Raw genomic sequence first — 26,867 nt, forward strand, 5'->3', positions numbered from 1 at the left:
TAACCCTTTAAAGACCCATGGGTTTGTTTTGGGCGTAACGTGCAATAAACCAATCAGTCTCATCTCCCATTCCCTTTAAAAGCCAGTTGCGCTCGCACCATGGCAGAGTCGCTATTTACATGGTGGAATTTGCGAGCGGATAGACTGAAAGCTGCTACAGACAGGAGTCCTTTTATTTTTAATATTTAAACTTTTAAAAATTCTGCTGCATGTCCCTGTGTGTAATAAGCAGAGTGTACACACGTTATGCACCTGCCTAACGTTATTAACGTGCCCTTTAAATAGCACAAAAAATACTGCACTATTGACTTCAGACCAGGTTTTTGTTGGTCGATGGCGCAGTAGTTTTCAGTTCCTCAAAATAGCAATGCGCCAACAATGCACCTGAACAAACCTCGTTTTCAGACCAGCAAACAGATGGGCAAACAGATGTGCGTGAGTGCATTTGCTATTTAAACAAGTTGGCGCTGGATGTAAAAATTATAATTGTGTCGGGCTGAAACTAGCAAAAAACACTATTAAAATCATTAAACCCTAACCCCTAACTTTATTCATAATATTAAATACCCATTAGACACTTTATTTTCACTTTTCAAATATTTTAAATATCATTTTTATTTAAAATAAACAACTTTCTGATCTGATATGCTATGCTATGCGAATAGGAAGAAACGGGTCGATCGCATCAAAAGTTACCACCAACCACCTTACTCTCCATGCCAATGATCCTGTTATTTGGCGGGTTTATTTTGTTATTTTGTTTGTCCAAACAGTGGTGGGCGGAGTAAATAGCCTCTGCCAACATGGCGGGTTATTTACACTTAGCGTAAATAGACACTCCATTAAAAAAAAATCTTAAAAAGATTCTTATCCAGTAGTCAAAAAGGACTGTCCATCTTATTCAGCACTGAAAAAACGGTATTGCTATTTATGCAGCAGTGGTCTAAATAATAATTGAATTATTAATAATTATAATTAGTTTTAATTATACATACAAAATTAAAGACAACGCCCAGGCTGCCCTTTCCAGGGACAATTTCCACACTAATTTCATGCTAACTTATTCTATTTATATGGTTTAAACATGAGAAATATCAGCATGAGTGATTCTTAGCCCACTAGGCCTAAATCTGAAACCCAAATTTGGAATAACTATGAATTACATTAATATATAGTTACATTATTATTATTACTACATTAAGTTTTTTTTTCAAAAGTGACAACACTATCATTAAATTGTGTGTATGCAGGCTCCAACAATATGTTTTATATTGTTTAAATTAAATGTATCTGTATCCATAGGAAAACTGGTAAAAACTAAAACTCAAAACCGCTTCTCATTTTACATGTACTGTAAATTCAAGCTAGTTTTGGTTAAATACCACCATCAGTCAACCTTTAAATTAAATATAATTATACCCGTTTCATTCAAATGCTTTTTTTCTACATGTAAAATATTTTTGGTTTTGTACATTGCGGTTTGTGTTCAGATAATTTTCTCTTTATGAGATATGACGGATTTTATGAAAGGTAAGCCTGACAAACAGCTTTGGAGCTGTATTGCATTTTCACACCTTATCATGTGACTTCTGGAGGCTAGTTAAAATACAGCTGCAAGAAAAAGTATTTGAACCGCTTGCAAAATCTGTGAAAATGTGAATAATTTGAACAAAATAAGAGAGATCATACAAAATGCAGGTTATTTTTGATTTTGTACTGTCCTGACTAAGATATTTTACGTAATTCTTTTCTTACATATAGTCCACAAGACGAAAAAATAGCTGAATTTATTAAAATGACCCCCTGCAACAGTTTATGAACCATTGATTCTTGTCATTCCCTGAATGATCCACGGCTGTTTTTGTTTTGTTTTGTGATGGTTGTTCTTGAGTCCCTTGTTTGTTCTTTAGAAAAATCCTTCAGGTCCAGCAAATTCTTCAGTTTTCCAGCATCTTCTGCATATTTGAACCCTTTCCAGCAGTGACTGTATGATTTTGAGATCCATCTTTTCACACTGAGGACAATTGAGGAACTCAAACACAACTACTAAAAAAGGTTCAAACATTCACTGTTGCTCCAGAAGGAAACACGCTCACCCCCCAGCTCTTAATGCATTGTGTTTCCTTCTGGAGCATCAGTGAATGTTTGAACCTTTTTTAGTAGTTGTGTTTGAGTTCCTCAATTCATAGTTTTCAGTCACGTGACTACTGTGGAGCCCTGGAGGGCAAAACCGCCATAGAACTGCAGCACAAGCCATTTTCCATCAATTTTCCATCTTTGCCAAACTAAAATATGTGAACAAGATGCAAGTTTTGGGCACTTGTGATCAATATACAGCACCTGCTGCAGTATTTCAATCACGTTTTTAAAACGCTTACCGTGAAAAACACTTATCGGGTGAGTTGCACTAATAAGGATTAAATTAAGCAAAGTTTTAACGCTAATCAAGGATTTGTTGATCTGGGTTTTATTTTAAATCGAGGTGTGTTGCACCACTTCATTTTAAACACAGATTAACCATGTAGAAAGACCGTTAGAATTAAAGGGCTGATCGGGATGAACCGACGGCAGGCTAAATAATTCTTAGTGCAACCCACCCTTAAAGTGCCGTGATAATAAAAGATTAAATTCAGTTTACACCTTTTTGATGATGCATACTATATAGGCGGGTAGATGAGCCAAGAATATGAACGCAACACATTTTCTTTATAATGGTTTTCGATGGGAAAAATATTCTGTGTTCATTTACTTGCCTGTACATGTAACATCAATTAGGTGTATATTGAATTTGGTCTTTTAATATCACAGTCTTACTACATTAAAACATACTACAAACCTGATAAAAATGACTGGCGGGCAATGGAGGAAAGCCTTGTTTGGCGTTCCAATAATGGTGTGACGTCGTGTGAAAACTATGATTTGCCCTCAGTGCGAAAAGATGGATCTCAAAATCATACAGTCACTACTGGAAAGGGTTCAAATATGCAAAAAATGCTGGAAACCTGAAGAATTTGCAGAACCTTGAGGATTTTTCTGAAGACCGTTGGCCAGTTTAAACTGCTAAGGACAAACAAGGGACTCAAGAACAACCATCACAAACAATAAAACAGCCGTGGATCATCCAGGGAACAACACACAGTATTAAAGGGTTAGTTCACCCAAAAATGAAAATTAGCCCATAATTTACTTACCCTCAAGCCATCCTAGGTGTATATGACATTCTTCTTTAAGACGAACACAATCAGAGTTATATTAAAAAATGTCCTGGAGGGAGAGGGACTGTGAGAGGCGTTTCCCTTTTTCCCTAAGTTGAATACGGAAGGCGATTGGCCGGAAGCTAGATAATTTACTTTATAAAGTTTTAAATATGGATTTACACAAACATATCGATTCGCATCAGAAGGCCTTTATTAACCCCCCGGAGCCGTGTGGAGCAGTTGTGATGGATATAGATGCACTTTATGGACTTCAAAAACAGAGCAACATTCACTGCCATTATAAAGCTTTGAAGAGCAAGGACAATTTTTATTATAACTCCGTTGTGTTCGTCTGAAAGAAGAATGTCATATACACCTAGGATGGCTTGAGGGTGAGTAAATCATGGGCTAATTTTCACTTTTGGGTGAACTAACCCTTTAAGAATCAATGGTTCATAAACTTTTGAACAGGGACATTTTAATAAACTCAGCTATTTTTTTGTCTTGTGGACGATATATTTAATTTTTTTTAATGTAAAATATCGTATTCAGGATAGTACTAAATCAAAAATAACATGCTTTTTGTATGATCTCTATTTTGTTAAAATTATTCACATTTTCACAAATTCTGCTTTTCTTGACTCTGTAAGTATACATATTCATAAATAGAGATAATCGAGGACAAGCTCTATGACCATTTGACAGTATACACTGAGCATTTAAGCCCTGTATGCCTGAATGAAAATAAGTGTAAACTCCATGGTACTGACCTCAGATGGACGAGGTAGCGGAGGGTTCGTCCTTGCCCCAGTGGGGATGGCTTTTTGTTGTTCTGTCCATTGAACTCGCGTTTGACTGGGACTGAGAAGGTTCTCTGCCGCAGGAATGTCTGATGGCTGGCGGGCATTTCTCTCAGATCATACATCACCACAAACATCTTCACCACTGTCTTATTGGGGTTAAATAAGGTCTGACATTCAGAGACAAAAGACAAAACATCCGCTGAGCATCAAAGCTACAGAATCCAAAGCAGGAAACATGCATTCAAATCCAGACATATTTACAGTAACAGTCAGTGAGCATGTCATCAGAAACACATGCTAATAATCTGAGTGGGCAGGGAAACCATCAAAACATCTAATAAAAGAACTGTTTTATTTCACTATCCTCCAAAATCATTCATTAAAAACAGTGAATCAGAGTCATTTGTTCATGACTAATGCAAATCAAAGAATTTAAAGGAACATTCCAAGCACAAGTATCGACAACATTTGGGTCATAATGTCAGTTACAATGGAAAAGTCTGTTTCTTTTCATTAAAGATTTACACCAGATATGAAAGGACTCCACTGAAACCGTTAGTAAGGGATTCATTTTTTTACTATTGTTGTTTGCATGTATATGTAATTCCTACAAATTCACCAGTAGAGGGTGCATCTGTAAACAATTTTAATGGTTGAAATTCTCCTTTGTTCTTACAGCACTGTCAGATGGTTATTACACACACTTGTGAGTAGTTATTACTCATTTGCAAACGTGTGTCATTAACTTGACACACAGTGTGTAAGCATGTATGCTTTTAAAATAATTTGATGAATCTTACCACTTGAATGGTTCCTGAAGGAGGTACTCGATATCCCCTCTTACCGAGGGACTCCAAGTTTATGACACCCTGAAGAGAAGCAAGAGAATTCAATCAAGATATAGTATGAGTCTTTTAAACCATTGAAAAATTATTATTGACTCCTTTAAAGATGTTTGTATTACAGTTCTTGCTTTACACAACTATACCAACTTCAAAAAAGGGAGGATGGGGGTGTATTAATGGATTAGTTCACCCAAAAAATTCTGTCATGTCGTTCCCAACCCGTAAGACCTTCATTCATCTTTGGAACACAAATTAAGATATTTTTTGATGAAATCTGAGAGCTCTCTGACCCCTCCATTGACAGCTATTTAAAGGGGGGGGGGGGGTGAAGATTGACAGTCAATCTCATGTAAATCTTGAGTACCTGTAGAGTAGTATTGCGTCTTTCATATCTCCGAAAAGTCGGAGACGCGGCTTATGTCAACAGCCTAGGAGTCTGACACAGACGTGAAGAAATTGTTGAATAAAGTCGTTATTTTTTTGTTTGTTTTTTGCGCACAAAAAGTATTCTCGTAGCTTCATAAAATTAAGGTCAAACCACTGAAATCACATGGACTATTTTAACGTCCAATGTTTTTCAAGGTTCTGGACCTTGAAAGTGTTAATTAAATAGCTGTCTATGGAGGGGTCAGAGAGCTCTCGGATTTCATCAAAAATATCTTCATTTGTATTCCGAAGATGAACGAAGGTCTTAAGGGTTTGGAACGACATGAGGGTGAGTAATTAAGTTACAGAAATTTCAAATACTGCCAAAGAAACTTTACTTCAACATATTCAAAACAAGTACACAAAATATGTAAGAAACTCAGCTTGAGGCATTACCATGTAGGGGGAAGGTGCGTTATCATCAGAGACGCTGTAGAATGTCACATCTACAGGTAAGGTCATGTGACTGGGGCAGAAGGTTCCACTGGCGCCCACCTCTGCTGTGAAACCCTCAATAGTGCCCAATGGCTCCAAACGATAATTCAGAACACACTCCTACACAAAAACACACAGACATACACATCAACACACACAAAGAAGCATCTGTCTATCTTTCTATCCATCCATCAATCCATTAGAGACATATGTTGTGAGGGATAAAGCCAATATTATTAGGCCAAATATAGACAGAGGGTGTTCACTCAAAGGGTTGTTCACTAATTGTGTGTTTGTGTGTGTTCCAGGTATTCCTTTATACAGAATGTCCCGACGGGGATAGTACACCCTGACAGTTTGACTTTGTGGTGACAATACTTTGGTCCTCACGAGGAAAAAGGCTTATAAATCGTACTAAAATGTTGTTTTATTTTTTGAAAATGCTTCAAATCCGCCAATTTATTTTTACATTTAAATCTAGCTTTTGCACAGGTTTCTTGAGAGTTGCGTTTAGAGGTAGGGGTAGAAAATATAATTAACCTGATATAGATGTCTGAGATATCCTGACTAATATAGTGGGGGAAAAACGTGTATTTGTGTATAAATACTTAAGCATATTTTGGGGACAAATTTGTACCCAGAAGTGAGCTAAACCTGGACAAAAATCCCCCAAAAGCGCCTTTTGGGTATGCCCTCATTTGAAAAAAAAAAACGTGTAAAATTAAACAAAATAAAGTTATTTAAATTGAAGAAATGTAGGACGGTTTCTGTTAGGGTTATAGTGTGCGTTAGGTTACACTATTTATAACTAGCTGAGCTGTATATAAAAACAATAGAAGTCTATGCAATGTCCCCATATAGATAGCTAAATAAACGTGTGTGTGTGTGTGTGTGTGTCTTGGTAAAGCCTACATAATGGGGACAAAATCCCCACAAAGATGGCAAAGATGACATTGCAAGTGATTTTTTTTTTTAAATGTAAAAATGCAGAAAGTTTTCTGTGATGGGTAGGTTTAGGCGTAGGGTTAGTGTAAGGGGAGAGAATATACAGTTTGTACAGTATAAAAATGCCTATGAAAACACAACAAGTGTGCGTGTATGTGTGTATTTGTGTGAAATAATAATTCGTTCATTTACCTCAAAGTTTCCCAAAAGGCTGAGGCTGGCGGGTGGAGCACTGGCACTGAGGATCTGCTGCTGAGACTCATCACAGTCGTGTGATCTTTTCAAAACCCTGCAAACACACACACACACACACACACAAATTTCAGTCAGCCATTTTGGGTAGTCTGCAGCTTTAGGGATAACTCTAGTGTATATGTGCACAGCAGATGGCAGTGTATGTAAAAAATGTCAGTGAAATTGGGAACAATGGCACTACAGCAGGAAAAAAAGTGAGGAAAGAAAGTCATACCTCTTATTGGCTGCCCATGGCACACCTCTGTAATGAATCAGAGATGTGTCTAAATCAAAATATCCTGTCTGGCTTTTTCTTTGAGGAACCTGAGGGGCAAAAAGGAGGAAGTCAATGAACACATTTACATCTTTGTTTTGCAAGCTTGTGACCACTTGCAAAGTGTACCTCATATAAATATTTAAAGTGATACAAAACAATGTACATTTAATATAGACAAGAACTTAAAGCTTTTGTATTCCAGAAAATATTGTGTGTGCTATGATATGGCAACAGATGATAATACAGTGGTAAATCGACAACAACAACATTTATTTATAAAGCACATTTACACACAATATAAATTGAGCTGAAGTGCTGTACAATATGATTTAACAGTAGATTTAAAAATGCCCAATAAAGAAGCAGACCTCACATGGAAGGGGGAGACTATTCCAAAGTTTGGAACCAGACAACGCCTTATATACAAAAGCAGTGGAGGGACGCTAGTATAGGGGAAATATGGTCCCATCAGTGATGGTCAGAATATTGAATGTCACAATTCAATCTTTACGCTGTATGGTTATTGCGTATCTTTATCCCTAACCCTAATCGTCAACCACCCATAAAATCCATGGGTAATGATAGGTCGATGGAAACGTTGTCTGTGCATCAATCCCAGATCCAACCTAACCAAGTCTAACTGGTTGATAGGAATATTGTTCCAGGATCAACAAGGACGGCAAAATGAAAGTCAGCATATGTCAAAAAATATCAAAACATAATACTTTTTTATAGGCGTGGTTCTGATCTTTTTTTAGTCTGTTCATGTCTTTGAGAAATTGCTGAACAAAATAGTTCAGTTGTTTAATGAAAAACAAAAGAAAGTGAGAATTACATCTGAGTGGATCTCATCTGAAAGAACAAGAGCACCACTCATCTGGAGTAACAGTACCAAACTCCCACACACAGTGAAGTGCCTGAGTCATATGGCACAATTCAGAACCCAGTCCACGGAGCAAAACTGACATCGGTATGATTAGAAAACACTCATGGCTTAATTTACTAAGAGTATTTGAAAGTATTAATAAAAACTTGAGGAAGTTATTATTATAGGTCTATTCTGGCCCATGAGACTTCATTAGTGTGTCATCTAGGAAGCATATAAACTCTGTGGACAGCTGTGAGACAAACAAGAAGTGATTCAGATGTGAGGCTAGATGAGTCAGACAGACTTTGGGGCCCTTTCAAAAAGATTCCGTGCTATAATCTATGTGTTGGAGGGCAACAGAGGGATCTGCGCTCTTACGGGGCTGGAGAGGAGAGGTAGGCCTGTGCAGGGGTGGAAGGCTTTTGTTGCAGTTCCGTCAATGGAGTGGCGATTTTGTTTCTTCCAGTTACTGCATGGCTTCAGAGGGGACGGGGGGTGTCTCTGTTATTAAAAAGACAAGGAGGATAAATTCAGCAGAGACATTAAATAAAGTAAAATGGCAATGCAAGTGCTCTGATGAGACTGGGTTTCAAAGGACTAGGTTTAAAACTCACTATATTAACGAAAAGCCTATTAACATAGGTTTGACATGGCACGAAAAGGATTTAAAACAAAACAAAACAAATGCAATCTTAAAAACACTTGAACTTAAAAAAATCGAAAACATATCAACTCACTGTATAATTGCTCTGGACAGGGGAATGGGCAGGACTAGAGGTGTTGAAGGTAAGGTTCGCTGGTGTGCTAGAGGGGGACGCCCAGGGCTCCTGGTTCTCATCCTTTTCAGGACAAGTGGACCCATCCCGGACATTCCATTCGGCTCCTTTCTCATGGATTGCCTCTTGGGTCTTGGAGGACTGGAGGTATCCAGTCTGGGTCAGTCCATTCTCCTGAGGAGAGCTTGCATGGCTAGACTTGTTTTTCAAGGAGGTCCAGGACTCTCTACTGGCATAATGTTGGTGATTACTTGCCGTTAAAGGCTGTGATTTTGTGACGCTGTGGTCTTCAAGTTTTGAGCTGCCCACGTTTAGTGGTTTAGGGGAACAGTCTCGCTTACTGCGACTAGAGTCAGGAGATCTGCAACTTTTAAATTTTGTTGCTTGAGACATACTAGGATCTGTGCTTGCCTCACCCTTGGGTGCACTTGAAAACTTCTTATGGCTTGGTGGTGATACGAAGCCATTTGTCTGTGCTCCGTGGTTTGCGCCAACCTGTTCGTTGTGAGAGGTCTTCAATTTATAGGTGCCATTCAGGAGACTGTAGGAATGTTGCAGTCGTTCCTGAATCAACCTTGAAATGTCCTGAACAGCATCTGAAATCAGAGAACCCTCAGCGGACTGGTCACTGAGTACCAGGCGCCTACATGTTGAGAGTTTTGGGGAAGTTTTTGATTCGCGGTCAACTCCATCCAGCCGTGTTCTGCTTCTAGGACTTAAGGGGGTGTCAAAGAGAGAAGACCGGCTCCTCTCAGGGATTTCTGGACTGGTTCCATTGTGGTTTTGAGGCTGGGGGACTGGGAAGAGGGGTTCTTTGGATTTCTTCTTATCCTGTGATGAGTTCCAGGTTGTTTTGTGTCCTGGAGGTTCTTGAGAAGTAAAGAGAGCATCAGGGAGATGAGGAGCTGTAGGGTCGCAGAAATTCAGTCGCTGAGCAATGCGAGCAATGACTTCCTGTCTCTCCTGAAGCAGGGAGCCAATGAGGGGGTTGGTTTCACCTGAGATGGAGCAGGGGCTCGGACTGGGGGTAACTAAAGGGTCAGTGATGGAGAGTGATTTAAAACCACGAATTGGTGACTCCATGCTTGAGGTCTTTGGGCTTTCTGCCCCATTAGTACACAAGTTATATGCCTCTGTTGGCGGGACGTCCACACCGCCATTCAGCCGGGAATACAGCCACTTGACTGCTTTGCCTGGTGGGAGAGGGGACTTAGGGCGAGGGGGGCATTTACGGGTGTTAAGAGGACTATGAGGAGGGGGAGAAGAGCGTAGCGGTCTGGAGAAGAGTGGAGATCCTGGCAGACGGAGGGAACTGCGGTTCTCTCCAGCATGGTTGCCACCCTCGCCACGCTCCAGGCCTCTCTTGCCCAAAAAAGCTAGACCTGAGTGGATACTACATTTGAGTACGGGGTACTTGGGCTGGCGGGGCAAAGACTGAACCCGCACTTTGAGAGCGACACTATGGGACACGTTAGGGACAGGGAAGGCATGTTCAGAGGGTGTTTGTGAGAAGTTCCATATCAGTTCTTCATCAGCTGCACTTATTCTGCAAAATATAGCAAATGGGATTGTCAAAAAAAAACAATGTATGTAAGGTCTTTCTTCCTTTCACTCTTGACTCTCCTGACTTCCTGATCAAAATATTCTCCTGAAAGGCAAATACAAAATCTTCTGGATAGTTTTATGGACTTTTTACATAGTATTTTTATGCTCATGTTTTCATGAGCAAGCCCTATGGAATCACCAACATACACATAGGCAGTGTTCCAAAATATACAGAGAATCCTATAAAATGTATGTTTTATTCAATACCAACAATTATTGATAAACCAGAGCTACATGTCATAAAAACACTTTTTTTGTACATTTTTGTACATTTATCATTATTAGACTATCACAGCTTTACCATAGTAATGTGCTACTAACGTCAAACCTTACTAGAATCAACAGCTCACTGCATTTCAGAACACAGCTATTGTCCACATCAGGAAAATGTCAGCATTCTTTCTCACCCTTGAAAGTAATTGTTTATGTGTAGAGTATGTTACCTGTAAAGGATGTTTCTAGGTACAAGTCCGTGAGAGGCACTGAGCCACGCGCTGAGCTGCGAGAAAAACACGTAGGAACGCACGGCCAACAGCAAGGTTTTCTCCTCAATAAATCGATCTCCACTCCTGCAACAAATACCAAAACCACTTTCTTAATTCTCCCTAGACCTGTGTGAAAGAATGCATATTAGAAGTACTGTAAGTGACGAGCATGTCTTACTGTCTGGGCACTGGCTGTAAAGTCCATCTCTCGAGTAGGAGCGCATCTTGCTTTATTGCTGGGTCATTTAGGTCCGTGCAGTCTGTGGTCGGGCCTTCATCGCTATAGCAACAGTCAGGAAGCAGCATCACCTCGATCATGATGGGGATGTGATTGCGCCATAGTAACATGATCTCTGACCTTGTTCTCCTTGCCTGGCGACACTGTATTGGGGGAAAAAATGTTTTTTGTTTTGTTTTGTTTTCTTTACTACATTACAGGAGATGCTAAATAACCTAAACAGTATGCAGAACCCAACCTAAAGGTGACATGTGCAATTTCCTTGCCACTAGTGGCAAAAAATGGAATTGCGAATATTCTGACTGTTTTCAACCAGGTTTCCAGACATAATGGTTTGTCTGTCCCTGTTAATAAAGAGTTGAAAGTGTAGTATTTCCTGAGATGTACAGCGTTTATACTGAGGACAAGATAATAATTAGATGCATCTTAGCATCTCATATTTTTACTCTTACAAATTGTAAATTGTAACTACTAAATTTACCACATCGGACGGATAAAAAAGGTGTACCCCACCTGTGGTATTTTGTCGCTGCATTCATGTTTGGTGAGGACAGGCATAGCAGACTGGGCGGGTGGGCAGTGAACACCCTCGGTCCGCCCCTTTACGGAACATTCTGGAGTCCGTCCTTCTGTGATCAGGAGTGTCAGGAAAACCAGGAACTCCTCAGCATCATACTCGAAGAACTCCTCCGCTGCGTCTAAAAAGAAGAGAAATGCCATTTAACAATATAAAAAGATAATTTCATATCCTCTCAGAGTAACACTCTCACATCTGGATTATCAGATTGCGCAGTAGGTTTAAATAGCTTTTTTGTTTCTGAGTAGGCAAGATTGTCTTCATGAAATGTTTTTTTTCTGTCCTTGGGGTATAGGAAATACTGTGCGGTTTGTCAGCATTTTACCTCATAGAGTGGCAAAACATTTACTTCCTACTTGCTAATTCTAGCAAGATGGTGTCAGATGATGGAGAGACCTACTCACTCTAAAGAGCATTTTATTGGATAAAAATGTCCCTGTGAACATGATAGTATATCTGCTATAAAGTTTATTTTGTCCAGTTTTAGGAGTGCACTACTGTATATATCTTCAAAGCTATTAGCCTCAAAGCTAATAGACATGGACTACAAATGCTTATTGAAACATTAGGAGTAGCTTTAACTTTTGTTTTCATAAAACCAGACACGCATAGCTAGTTTCACAGCTCCAGAGAAGATAACACTGTTTATCCATAGCAAACCATCTTTGCTCAGCTGTGAAAACTGGGCTAAACAAGCATACACACATCCAGCAGCAAAACATACCTGATCAACAACTTAATAAGAAAGCAGCTGTCTATATTTACATGGAATGTAGAAACACGTGCTAAACGCAACACTCCAGATTCTGAGTCAGAAATTCCAAAACATAGCTGGATTTGACAACAACCTGACGAACCTGTTGAATAGCATGCATTGTGTATATAGTAAGAGTAGAAAAGTAAAACTGATAATAGGTCAAACATTTGCTGTCATAATCATTCCAATTAAAACCTGAACTGCAGGTGAATCCTTATAATTTGATATTGCGCAAATGGAGCAGGCCCACGATGACAACTAAAGTTCAACACAGATTAGTTGTGCTGGAAATTATTCCTTGTTTTGCTGAGAAGCAGATAGAAGTGAGATTCACAAGAGCAGAGTAGGTTTACCCACAGCTTTGAGCTGCAAACAAAGGCGTCTACATGGCAGTTGAGGTCCGTTATAGACGGCCAATGGGCCTATTGTTCTGACAGCGTCAGACTCCTAGGACAACAGGGCCAAAAGAGAGTATGCCATCCTGGACTGGATAGCCCTCTCTCTATCTCTCTCACACACACACTTTATCTCTCTTTTATCATCTAAAGGTGTGTGCTTTCTTAGTCAAAAAAGTTTGTGAACCAAAACAGTACTCCACAGGAATTATATCACATCATTACACAAAAAAACATATTGGTTTTAAATTGGTTTTATTTGAACAGCCTACCATGTCATAATATATTAAACACATTTTATTCACTTTTGTTTGGACAAACTGTTTTAGTTTTTATATTTCCACTCTGTTAGGTTCCACCATGTTATAGGGTTGAAAAAGTGTAACAGAGGGGAAAACACAATTCCAATACAGCTGCAAGCCGACAGTATATACAACCAATACATTCACATGTAACTTTTTTTAATTGGTTACGTCCACTCTGTTATGCCATATTTCATTATAATACATCACATTTCATATGAGCTGATATGTTCCAGAATCCATCTACTACAGCTCAACCCCGAACAACAAACACACATTTCATAAAATATAGATAATTTAACCTTTACATTTTCATTTTGTTAAATTTTAAATGTCTAACAGAGGGAAATATATACTATTACAATGAAGCAGTTTTAATCATCAGTCATTTATTTTCAAGTAAATCATGTTCTAATAAAATATTTTCTTGAAATGTATTTTTGAAGAAATGTTGGTGATACTTCCACCCTGTTATGCCGCATTTTAATATTATTTCAATTCATTCGAATACGATTTTAATTGTTTAACAAAGGAAAAAATTTACTATTACAATGAAAATGTTTTAATTATCAGTCATTAATTGATAATTACATTTCATTAATTAAATTTATTTGTAAATTGTACAAATATAAGTATTTTTGAAGAAATGTTGGTGAAACTCTCACCCTGTTATGCCACATTCGAATATTATTTCTCAAACTATCTAATGAAATTTAGTGTTGTTTTATATCCTTCTTATGATGCAGTGTTAAACGTTCTGATCTTTGAGGTGGAAAGTTCTGAACTTTAGATTAAAAAGGCACAGCATTCACAGAATGATCGATTGGGTGGAGTACACGCAACATGTTGTAATGAGAAAGAGCCTATTGATGCTCTTAGTGCTTGGAAGGGTTGTGTCAAAACAATCCTGATGCATTCAAGTCTATTTCAGGAATCTTTTCATTGCACAAATCTGTCACTGGCTTGGAAACCATATTTTACAACAGGGCTCAAATAGGGTAACTGGCTGAGCATGCATGAATGAACCTTTTTTCCAGTTCCATACTGGTGATAATTTTAGGTGGTGTTCACAAAGTGAATACACATACTATGCTCGCCTTGTGGTTAAATTGATACTATGCAAACCAAATACAATCCAGAAAAACCAATGGGTGGAGACACCGAATGGCTGTTCTAGACAACAACATACTGTGCAGAGCTGTTCTATGACCCACTTGTGTGGAATTAATATGCTCTCTTTTTCTTACATCTGCAAAAAGAAAGAAAGAAACTGCTGTTTGTTCTTGATTTTGAAATTAAAAGCACAGTTTATCGAAAGGTACACAAAAAGTTCATACGACTTGGGCACAATATTCTAGGTCTTCTAAAAACATAAAAACGTTTTGTTTGACAGGCCTATATTCAAGTCGGTATTGAAGGAAAATCTTCTCTCATTTAACAGAAAACAGAAATAAATAACAGACAGCTATTCTGCAGTTTGTGGGAAGCACGTTAAAGTAGGCACATCCATAAGGTTTGAGCTACTGGTGAAGAAAGCTCTGGAAACAAGGATTTTAAAGAAAATTTGCAAATCCGGCTAATGACACAAAAGCGACGTGAAACCAAACTTTCATTATCCTGCAAAGCTCAGGAAATCGTTACAGTCATTTTACAATCACACATTCATTTGTCATGTTCTACATGTGAATGAGTAACGCAATTTCTTCTAGTGTGTACTCAAGTATGCGTGATGCTCATGGTGTTTTCAGCATCTGCCGTTTCACTATATGAGGACAGTCCCCAGGGAGTGTATTACAGGAAGATCTTAACTGAAATTGTCATGGTTACCAAACAGATAAGATAGGATTCTAAAGTTAAGACCTCATTTTAGGACAAAATCTATTACAGAATGACATTTCTTAAGTGCATAATCTTATCTTATCTATGGATAGGAAACAGGTATTACAGAAGCCTCCTAACTCAACAAAAAATCCTTATAGCTGTCTTAACTTTAGGACAACCTCACCGGTGTCCTAACTTTAAACCTATTTGAAATCCAACGGTAAAAGTCACAGTACAAAAGCCTTTTTCAAGAATGGCGTTACATTTATTAATTATACAAGACGAAGAACAGCTACATTTGAAGGTGGAGAGACTTTTGGAGGACCTAGAGGATGTGCTGCGCTTTGATGATAAAATACTCGTAAATAATTACAGACTCCCATGACACATGATTTTACAATTAGTTGACGAATTGCGACCAACATTTCAGAGGCCAACGAGCAGGTCATGGAGCACTACCGGTCATTCTTCAAGTGACTAACTTTTTTTTGTTTGTTTTTTACAAAACAGGCTTATCAAATTTTCAATCTCTGCCGCACTGAAATTAAAAGCATGCCGTTGTTTCTCCATTTTGATTTTAGGTTTACCCATAGACTGTAAAAAATATGGACGTAGTGTCCGTGACGTCACCCATAGGACTCTGATGAGCAGTTTTGAAGCATAAAGTAGGGTCGAGCTGGCCGTCGCCATCTTGGCAGCGCGCCATCGCGCGTCACTCCTGGATAACAGAAAATGGTCAAAAAGGCGGGACGTGGGTGGAGCTGAAGTGACGCAATGACTAACAGACAGCAGATAAATGGCTATCCACCTGTCACTCGAAGTGGCCACGCCCTTAATTATGCAGAACTTTAATGCTTTATATTATGTAAAAACGAATGAGTTATAAAAAAATTCACCCCCCTCACAGTTGTCATGAAGGGCAAAATTAGCCGTATAGACCAAAACCACAATTTGTACCAGACTGTAAACATGTTTTAATCTGCTGTAAAATTGGGCATTTTAACATGGGGCTCAATGAGATTCTGCTCCCTTCTGGAGCCTGTCCCTAGCGGCCAGTCGACGAATTGCAGTTTAAGTCACTTCCGCATTGGCTTCAAGAGAATCTGCGGGAGGTTGCCGCTTGGGTTTACCTCAGAAGCTGTTTGCGTGTTTTTGGTTGCTTGGTAACAGACCTGACAGTTGATTACCGAACTCGATGGAGCGGTTTAAGGTTTCCTAACTACAGATAAGATGAGATTTTGTAAGATAGGATAAGAATCCTAAATCAAGTTAAGATTTGCTTCTGTAATACGAAATTGTGAAAAATCCTAAATTAACTTGTCATATCTCAAGAACATTTCTGTAATACGCCCCCATCTCCAGAGCTGCTCTGAGAGTTCACGTCACAACACACTGAAGCTCAAAGGTCTTTACGACTGCCAAAATAAAAGTTCAGTTTAACTTGAAATTATGACAGAAATATATTACTAGTGTATAGTAAAAATGTACTCTATGATATTACAACCAATATATATTTTTTAATCCATGTTTCATTTTATAGAGAATATAAGTTCTGTTGTGCAGCACTTTATTTGACAAGAAATACAAATGCAATGTTTTGATGTATATTAATTGTGACAATTTAACTACCACAATTTAAAAGGATGATTCAATTCGTTTTATGAATTAATTTCAATCTAGAAAAAAAGAAACCTATTTTTTTTTTTTTTTTAAGGTAGCTTAAGCCATATTTGCACTGGATTAGTATTATCTGGTGACCTTGGGTGATTTACAAATGATCCCCCCATGAATATCATGTGGCGCATTCGCATGGGATTTTACTATGATATGATGTCAATTTATGCTTGGTTTATTTGTAACACATTAACCTCGAATTATGACGTGAACCCCCTCACTTGATTGTGCACTATTTTGGAAATGTCTTGTCGTTATAGGTCTAGGTGTGATATATCATAAACAGAAGAATGTTCCTTTCCGCATGCTGCTATACATGTCATCCATCTCCATCTAATCATTCTTTTTGTTTTCACTTTTCGAAAGATGGATAAAAAGGCGCACATGAAACAAAAACCTTGAAAAAATTATATACCACCCTGCCAAATCCTGGCCAAATCAAAGAGATGTCGATTCGCACGGGACTAATATTATCACAGGACCTCAGGTGTTTGGCGAAATAGGAGAACTGAAGAGAGAACTATTCCTAAAATCTAGAAAATATTTTAAATCTGTTATGGACAATCAATGTCAATATGTTTTGAGCGCTGTGAAAAGCAAGATCTGTTGGAACATGATGTAGGCCCGCTAAATTAATGAGGCTTTTAGAGATATGTGGACATCACTGCACAACAACTCTGCCCTAATCTACGCCCCTGTTGTGCGGGTACAGTCACGCTTGGTGAGTGACTGTAGAGCCAGCAGTGCTGTGCTGTCTTGGAGATGGGATGAGTGCTCCGTGGCACAAACATACAACCCAAAGGAAAACCATAGTCAGTATCTGGCAACAGGTGGCACACACAAGTGCTCTTTTGCTGAAGGTGCCCAACTAGGTAGTCTCAGCCTCAGACATCACGTTGGCTGAAAGTCTGATGCATAAGGCATGGGAAACACTTCAGGAGTTTTGAAGTTGTCATCTGATTAGTTGAACTGTACAGGGTTTGCGGGAACTGTGTGTGTCGTGTTCTTTAACAGACCACCTTGAAACAAAGCTGCCATGACGCCAAAACCTCTCATAGGCCCTGTCCAAGATGGCACACTCCATATGCACGTTCAGTCTTGTGTCTTACAATGGCTGCCGCGTGCGTGTGTCCGTATATCCGTCCGTATATCCACCGATCGGGTAGGCCAAGTAATAAAAAAATAACATTCCAATCAATCGCGAGTGGATGAGAGATAAATCATTGTGTTTGTTTGATAAAGACGTTTTGCGAGCCCTGTGGGACGAATTATTCCGGTTGCCGTTTTCCCACATGCTTCAAAACAATCCCTCACGGTGTACTCGCGGGGAGCCGAAGCTCATTAAATATGCAAATCTTATCCAATCCTAGCCATGGGCGTTTACTTCCAAGTCTTCAGTGCGGCACGGCCATAAAATCTGAGTGTGCAAGAGAGAGCCTCAAAACCAGGGGAGAAAATAGCCTATTACTTATTCATTATGATGTTTTTGAATGTACAAACCACGCAAACGTCATAAGTTGACCTCAGACAACAGTATATATAAAAAAAAGCCAGTTCATTCACCTTTAAAATTAGAATGATTTTTAAAACAACATCTGTATCCTTATCCTATGAATCCTATCTATCCTTATGAACACCATTACAATGACATGTTTAGCACAAATTATGTATTTTTTTGGAGCCCAAATTTTCAAGTTGGAAGATTGTTTTTAAAAAATTAATGCATGCATGATGTATTATTTGGTACGGAGTACGGATCATAATAATGTGCATAAGTACAATAGAATTGTGGGCAGAGCTCCGACAAGTTGTAATAGTGAATGTTGACTGTACAACTTAGTTTTCTAAATTTGTCTTAGTCAGAAATGAAATTACATCTTAAAAATCACAGTATGATTCCAAGTAGGAACTTCTCTTTTTCTCCATTAAAATACTAATCACATTTAAAATACTCATTCAAATGTGTGTCAAATGAAAAACAAAACAAGGCTCTAAGATTTGGAACTCTAGCAAAGAAAGGGACATTGTGTCTTCCTTCATTAAGTTCCATTATGACATCATCCTTCTCTAGTTGTTCTACATTTCCAGCACAAAAACAGCTCTTTGAGTCAATAGGCGAGGCCAAGAACACTTCTGTCCAATCAGCACAATCCAAGCTCCTGCGAATCACAGGAGGCAGCACAGAGGGTGGGGAAAAGCCACATGCAGGGCTAGCGTCACCCCAAGCGAACAGCTGATAGTCAATCTCGCGTGACTTTGTTAAACAAAGAGCCAGATCTCTTCACAGAGTCTACTCTGGAAATACCATGACAGCAGCAGATAATGATGTTTGTTCCTGTTTATTCTTGCCATGTTTACATACAACATCGCCGGTATTCCATAAACACAATCTTACAAGAGCCTGAAGAATCTCAAGTCTTCTTGAGTTATTTAGTGGGAGATGTATTTGTCAAGCCTGTTTTTACCACACTAGCTGGCTGTCGCAGTATGCATTTCCATATGCGTGTGTGTACACACATTCTTACAGGGGACTCCTCCCACGTGCTAACTGCACGTGGAGAAACCGCAGACAACAGAGTGAAAAACAAAGGGGTTCAAGCTGCCAGCTGAAAGGAAGGAGTAAAAAAAAGGGGGGGAGAAAGACAGAGAAAGAATATTTGCCTCATGTAGGTTAAAGGTAAAGTTTCAGCAGGGGAGGAGTGACAGAACCTTGGGTTAAGACAGGGAGGAGGAGCAAACGAGAGGCAGAAAAATACAACACAAAGGAAGAATAAATTACCAGCACCCCATACATTTCTTTCTTGTTATGAACTGCCAGAACTTACTCTCTCACAGGCAATCATAAAAAACTATCTAAAATCAGTCAGACTAATGTGGCTACAAAACAAAACAAAACAAAAACCAAACTAAATCAAACCAAACAAAACAAAACACAAAACAAACCAAACCAACCAAAAAAAACCACGAAAACAAAAAAAACCTAAACAAAACCAAACAAAAAACACATACAACATAACAAAAACATTACAACATAAAGGAAAAACAACAACAACAACAAAAACCATAAAACAAAACAAAAAACACCACCCCCAACAACAAACAAACCAAAAACATAACATAAATATCATTGCATAGTGCTGGACATTCTGGAACACAAACGCTTCTAGCTACGCAATCTTGATTTCACAACTAGCTATTTTCCAAAGTAGCGCAACTCATATTTACATTGGGTGTTATGACATATACTGTATACAGTACAGCAATAGAAGCATGTCAATAAGTAGTGATTTTTACATTTGCAATAAATATATGTGCATGACTAGCATCGCAAAGGTTGTAATTCACTTAAAGGATACTTTTTCCCTTTGAGAGTATATGGTCACTCCTGAGTAATTCAACTATCCAGTCAGTTTTAGACCTTTCCTAACACACACACACACACGCACACACACACACACACACACACACACACACACACACACACACACACACACACACACACACACACACACACACACACACACACACACACACACACACACACACACACACACACACACACACACACACACACACACACACACACACACACACACACACACACACACACACACACACACACACACACACACACACACACACACACACACACACACACACACACACACACACACACACACACACACACACACACACACACACACACACACACACGTTTGAGACCTGGAGGCGTTCTCACATGTGCTTGCTGCATTCCAGCATTTGCATATTTTTACCCTCCACGTGCCACATATTTTGAGTGAGCAGCAGTATGTTTACTGTATGCTATTGTTGGATCTAGGACAGGACAGACCAGTGTTTCTTATATAACATAGAGCTATTTCAGGCACTTGTGTGCTAGGCTAACATTATTAGAGTATGTGTACATGTGCAAATATAAGAAAGTGCAACTGGACACTCACTCACTCACACACACATGTTGGGTGTCCATGTTTTATGGGGACATTCTGTAGACATAATGGTTTTTATACTGTACAAACTGTTTATTCCAGCCCCTAAACCTAACCCTAAATTACCCATCGCAGAAAACGTTCTACTTTTTTACATTTTCAAGAAACATCATTCTGTATGATTTATAAGCTGTTTTCCTCATGGGAACCACAAAAGGATTTCAAATATTGGCATCTTTGTGGGGACACTTTGTCCCAATAACATAGGGTTTACCTAAACCACACACACACACACCAGATGAGCACAAGACAACATGTTCCCATTCTATGTTCAAACCCAAATAGAGACACAGTATTCTTATTCAAGGTTGACTCAGCAAACACAGGGATGTTGTGTAAGGTATAAAGCAGTCATACGGCAGTCATTTTACACAAAAAACAAATCCTTCATTTAGTTGAGCCTTAGAATGAAATGGCTGTTTATGCTAATGTACCTTTAAGATACCTATAAGTAAATGACATCTGTTTTCACTGGATAACTTGTTCTTTCTATGTTAAAAACGAGCACAACACTTCCACCAAGATCCAGAATACTGAATAGGCATTGACTGGCTCTTTGGAATTTTTTTTTTTTACAAAACTCCACTGCAGTTTCCAGCTGAAATAAACACTAGTGGCAGTAAAACACCAACAACTTTTATTTCTTTTCACAAAAATTATTATTACAGGGGCATATTATCGATTAATAAGCATATTTTAATGAACTCAAAACACTTTTACCATGGCACATGATTAGTAAAAAAAAACCCACACATATTCGGATCGATATGCATGGCTTTTGTGATGTGACCTCATACAGCATTGCACTTGTTTGCTTTTGCTTTATGGTTTAGTACAGGTAGTCCGTTATTTTCAAACGTGACAGTCCTCATCATTTTATCGTTACTCACCAGATATTTCATTTCTGAAATGTCGAGATGCATAGATGCACGGTGCCAGATTCACGTACATCTATTTCAGATAAAACTGAACTAGCTTTTAGTTTCACTTACTGGACATTTCACTTTAAAAGATTTGCAATCGCGATTAATCGTTTGACAGGCCTAATTTTCATTTTTGAATGAGCCTGGGTTGCATTGATATTATGTAAACATGGACGGGTATATGTTAATGAACTCATGGTGGTGTCATCATAACAGATACACTGATGGTTACTAAGGAATCATGTTAGCCGTTTAGTTTCAATAAATTGTATGAATGGGCTGGGAATGAATCTTTGAGTTGGGACTGTTCCAGTATTTCCATACATCAATCTTGTTTTCACATAAAAGAGGCAAACCGACAAAACTACAAACTGCACACCACTAATACATGAGAACAGAACACAGAACAGCTGATATATTCAGCTCCTCATATCTTACAAAAACACCAGTCTTGACCCAAATTTACAACAAACTATCCTCGCTGTCTGCATAATCAGACTCCTGGTTTCTCCCGCTGTAGATTAACCCAACACTGCAGGAGAGAGTTAAGCTGTACATTTATATAACCAGTGGCAGCAGAGGAGAAAACAATTTCTGGGAATTTGCTGCTGTACTGAAAATTTCTCTCTACAGCAGCTGGGATCAGAGTGACCAGTGTTCTGTAATTATGAGGACGATTTCATGTTTCATCACCCCTCAGAGCGATTCTGATGACTGACAGAGAGCGAGAGAGGGATTGGGGTTATAATAAAGGTCTATCTTTCTGTCATAAAGAAATGATCGGCTAACATGTGTAATGTGTCCATTACAGGAGACAAAAATTAGCTAAAAACAGTAAATTTAGCAGAAGAAAACAAAACTCCAGGGAGTGAAGCTTTTCTGTGTAAAATTCCATCCACAATGCTCCAAAATACTGGGTGTACGAGTCAAAAGATCCCACTATCCATGTCTCTTATTATATTCTGGTCTCTAAAACAGACTCTCTCTCTCTCTCTCTCTACAGCTTTAGCGTGTTAGCACACTAGCATTAGGTAGGTAACGAAGGTAAATTGGTAAATTGTTGACCATGCATTTTGTGTATGTTCGAATATTTGCATTATGTTTCTTGGCTAAATGTTAATGAGCTCATGGGTGTGACAGCCATGATGATTTAATAATTTGATGTATTAACCATTACTACAAATTATAAAAAATAAAAAAAAATCATAATATAATTAACTTTAAATACACCTCTTCTATGAATAACATGTCTTAATCTCTAAATTCAAATGAATTAACAATTGTCATGATATTTCTTAAAAAATAAAACCTTATTTTGTTTTCATTTATCTTAAATTTATTAGCATATTTTAGTATAATTTCTTTATAATTATATAAAAAAAAATAGTATTGAAACAGTTGCTAAATATCAATATTTAAAATATATGTATATATTTTTAGCGTTTTAGGTTTTAGAAAAGCACATTATGAATAAAGTGTATTATTAGGGGCCAAGCACCGAAGGTGCGGGCACCTATTGAAATCGTTAGATTTCTTATTAGGGGCCAAGCACCGAAGGTGCAGGCACCTATTGTAATCGTTAGATTTCTTATTATTATTATTCCGCCACGAAGTCTATGGCAGCCCATAGAACCGCTTGCGGGAAAGTTGTGAAATTTGGCACACAGATAGAGGACAGTCCCAGCATTAACCACACCAATTTTGGAATCTCTAAAACAATCCCTCTAGCGCCACCACCTGTCCAAAGTTTGACTAATGTTTTTGCTAATAACTTTTGAACCATAAGGGCTAGAAACAAAATTATTTTTTCCTCTAATTCCTTGGCTCAAGCCAATTCGACTGCACCCTATGACGTCATTTTCCGTCATAATAATTTCCCCGGCATTTTTATTTAACCGAATAACCTACTTTTGCGAACTCCTCCTAGGCCGTTGCTCCAATTTGCACGAAAAATGAACCAGATCATCTTCAGACTATGCTGACCAAACCGTATCAGACTCGAGATGATTATTCAAACTATTATTGAATAACGCTCGAACGAAATCGACAAAGTGCCCACAAAAATGAAAGTCAGGCCCTATCTCCGCAACGCTTTAGCATATTCTAACCAAACTTGGTGTGTGTTATGCCAGCCATGACCTGAGGCTGCCTTCAGCGTTTCGGTACAGTGCCACCTAGTGGTCCAGAGATACAAAAATGTGATATTTTTGATTATAACTCAAGAACGCTTTAGCCAAATATCACAAAACTGGTCTCTTTAGAGTCGGGGCATCACGCCGAGCCATGCCATACCCAATTTTCCCATATCAACCATTTTGGGCGTCGGCCATTTTGAATTTTGTCACAAAGTGCTATGTTTTACAAACGCATTGGCGTATTGTTACGAAACTCGGTATGTGTCTTTGTCACCAAGCCCTGAAAGTACACAAAAAGTTTCAAGGCAGCGCCACCTTGTGGACAAAAGTTATAGTGAATTTTCTAAAAATGCTAATAACTTTTGATTAAATTTGACTATTGTCATAAAAATGGTTTCAATATATTCCTTGGGTCATGCCAAGAACATAGATCACAATTTTGCCATATTTGGCCAAACATTCTGTTCGCCATTTTGATTTCCTTCAGAAACCTACTTTTTCGAACTCCTCCTAGACCATTTGCCTGATTTTCACCAAAATCGAATCGTAACATCTTCAGACCATAACAGCAAAAAGTTATTAATTTCGTGTCAACAAACAAAACCGTTTTCATATACTGCAGCGACAAAGTTGAGCCATGATGCCAAAATGACTCTTGAGGCTGTATCTCTGCAATGCTTTGATATAATGACACCAAACTTTGCCTTTGTCATTGTCATCTCACTCTGACCACACCACATCAATTTCGTTACTGCGCCACCTATTGGTCAAAAGTGACAAACCATTAAATCATATTATTAGTGACTGTATATATAATTTTCAGCAATTTTGCCTAAAATCATCTTAAAATGCCTTTAATTGCTCATTGTTGCAGTTGGTCTAACCCTCCCAGCCATGGTGGCATGTCTTGTCTTGTTCTTTGCGCTTGGCCCCGTTAATGGCTGCTCGCAGCTATATTTAGGGGCCAAGCACCGAAGGTGCAGGCACCTATTGTAATCGTTAGATTTCTTATTATTATTATTCCGCCATGAAGTCTATGGCAGCCCATAGAACCGCTTGCGGAAAAGTTGTGAAATTTGGCACACAGATAGAGGACAGTCCCAGCATTAACCACACCAATTTTGGAATCTCTAAAACAATCCCTCTAGCGCCACCACCTGTCCAAAATTTGACTCATATTTGTGCTAATAACTTTTGAACCATAAGGGCTAGAAACAAAATTATTTTTTCCTCTGATTCCTTGGCTCAAGCCAATTCGATTGCACCCTATGACGTCATTTTCCGTCATAATAATTTTCCCGCCATTTTTATTTAACCGAATAACCTACTTTTGCGAACTCCTCCTAGGCCGTTGCTCCAATTTGCACGAAAATTGAACCAAATCATCTTCAGACTATGCTGACCAAACCGTATTAGACTCGAGATGATTAGTCAAATTCTTATTGAATAACGCTCGAACGAAATCGACAAAGTGCCCACAAAAATGAAAGTCAGGCCCTATCTCCGCAACGCTTTAGCATATTCTAACCAAACTTGGTGTGTGTTATGCCAGCCATGACCTGAGGCTGCCTGCAGCGTTTCGGCGCAGTGCCACCTAGTGGTCCAGAGATACAAAAATTTGATATTTTTGATTATAACTTAAGAACGCTTTAGCCAAATATCACAAAACTGGTCTTTTTAGAGTCGGGGCATCACGCCGAGCCATGCCATACCCAATTTTCCCATATCAACCATTTTGGGTGTCGGCCATTTTGAATTTTGTCACAAAGTGCTATGTTTTACAAACGCATTGGCGTATCGTTACGAAACTCGGTGTGTGTCTTTGTCACCAAGCCCTGAAAGTACACAAAAAGTTTCAAGGCAGCGCCACCTTGTGGACAAAAGTTATAGTGAATTTTCCAATAATGCTATTAACTTTTGATTAAATTTGACTATTGTCATAAAAATGGTTTTCCTATATTCCTTGGGTCATGCCAAAAACATAGATTCCAATTTTGCCATATTTGGCCAAACATTCTGTTCGCCATTTTGATTTCCTTCAGAAACCTACTTTTTCGAACTCCTCCTAGACTATTTGCCTGATTTTCACCAAAATCGAATCGTAACATCTTCAGACTATTACAGCAAAAAGTTATTAATTTCGTGTCAACAGACAAAACCGTTTTCGTATACTGCAGCGACAAAGTTGAGCCATGATGCCAAAATGACTCTTGAGGCTGTATCTCTGCAATGCTTTGATATAATGACACCAAACTTTGCCGTTGTCATCGTCATCTCACTCTGACCACACCACATCAATTTCGTTACTGCGCCACCTATTGGTCAAAAGTGACAAACCATTAAATCATATTATTAGTGACTGTATATATGATTTTTCAGCCATTAATGCCTAAAATCATCTTCAAATGCCTTTAATTGCTCATTGTTGCAGTTGGTCTCACCCTCCCAGCCGTGTTGGCATGTTATATTGGCTTATTTGCGCTTGGCCCCGTTAATGGCTGCTCGCAGCTATATTTAGGGGCCAAGCACCGAAGGTGCAGGCACCTATTGTAATCGTTAGATTTATTATTATTATTATTCCGCCACAAAGTCTATGGCAGCCCATAGAACCGCTTGCGGGAAAGTTGTGAAATTTGGCACACAAATAGAGGACAGTCCCAGCATTAACCACACCAATTTTGGAATCTCTAAAACAATCCCTCTAGCGCCACCACCTGTCCAAAGTTTGACTCATGTTTTTGCTAATAACTTTTGAACCATAAGGGCTAGAAAAAAAATTCTTTTTTCCTCTGATTCCTTGGCTCAAGCCGATTCGATTGCACCCTATGACGTCACTTTCCGTCATAATAATTTTCCCGCCATTTTTAATTAACCGAAAAAACTACTTTTGCGAACTCCTCCTAGGCCGTTGCTCCAATTTGCACGAAAATTGAACCAGATCATCTTCAGACTCTGCTGACAAAAGCGTATTAGACTCGAGATGATTAGTCAAACTGTTATTGAACAACGCTCGAATTAAATCAACAAAGTGCTTGCAAAAATGAAAGTCAGGCTTTATCTCCGAAACACTTTAGCATATTCTTACCAAACTTGGTGTGTGTTATGCCAACCATGACCTGAGGCTGCCTGCAGCGTTTCG

At 38.7% G+C, this 26,867-nt stretch overlaps 1 protein-coding gene across 1 annotated transcript in view; it reads right to left on the reverse strand.

The window, feature by feature from the left end:
* atosa (atos homolog A) overlaps positions 1-26,867 on the reverse strand; it is a 59,254-nt gene that overhangs the window by 2,490 nt on the left and 29,897 nt on the right. Inside the window, exons 2-11 of the mRNA XM_079826076.1 lie at positions 11,648-11,832; positions 11,075-11,277; positions 10,855-10,980; positions 8,768-10,352; positions 8,409-8,531; positions 7,121-7,209; positions 6,844-6,940; positions 5,668-5,826; positions 4,801-4,869; positions 3,968-4,167 (exon numbers count right to left, since the gene is read on the reverse strand). Of these exons, the coding sequence (XP_079682202.1) occupies positions 3,968-4,167; positions 4,801-4,869; positions 5,668-5,826; positions 6,844-6,940; positions 7,121-7,209; positions 8,409-8,531; positions 8,768-10,352; positions 10,855-10,980; positions 11,075-11,277; positions 11,648-11,832 (2,836 nt within the window). The remainder of the gene's footprint in view (positions 1-3,967; positions 4,168-4,800; positions 4,870-5,667; positions 5,827-6,843; positions 6,941-7,120; positions 7,210-8,408; positions 8,532-8,767; positions 10,353-10,854; positions 10,981-11,074; positions 11,278-11,647; positions 11,833-26,867) is intronic.

This window comes from Gobio gobio, assembly GCF_949357685.1.
Source record: "Gobio gobio genome assembly, chromosome: 9".
Taxonomy (NCBI): Eukaryota; Metazoa; Chordata; class Actinopteri; order Cypriniformes; family Gobionidae; genus Gobio; species Gobio gobio.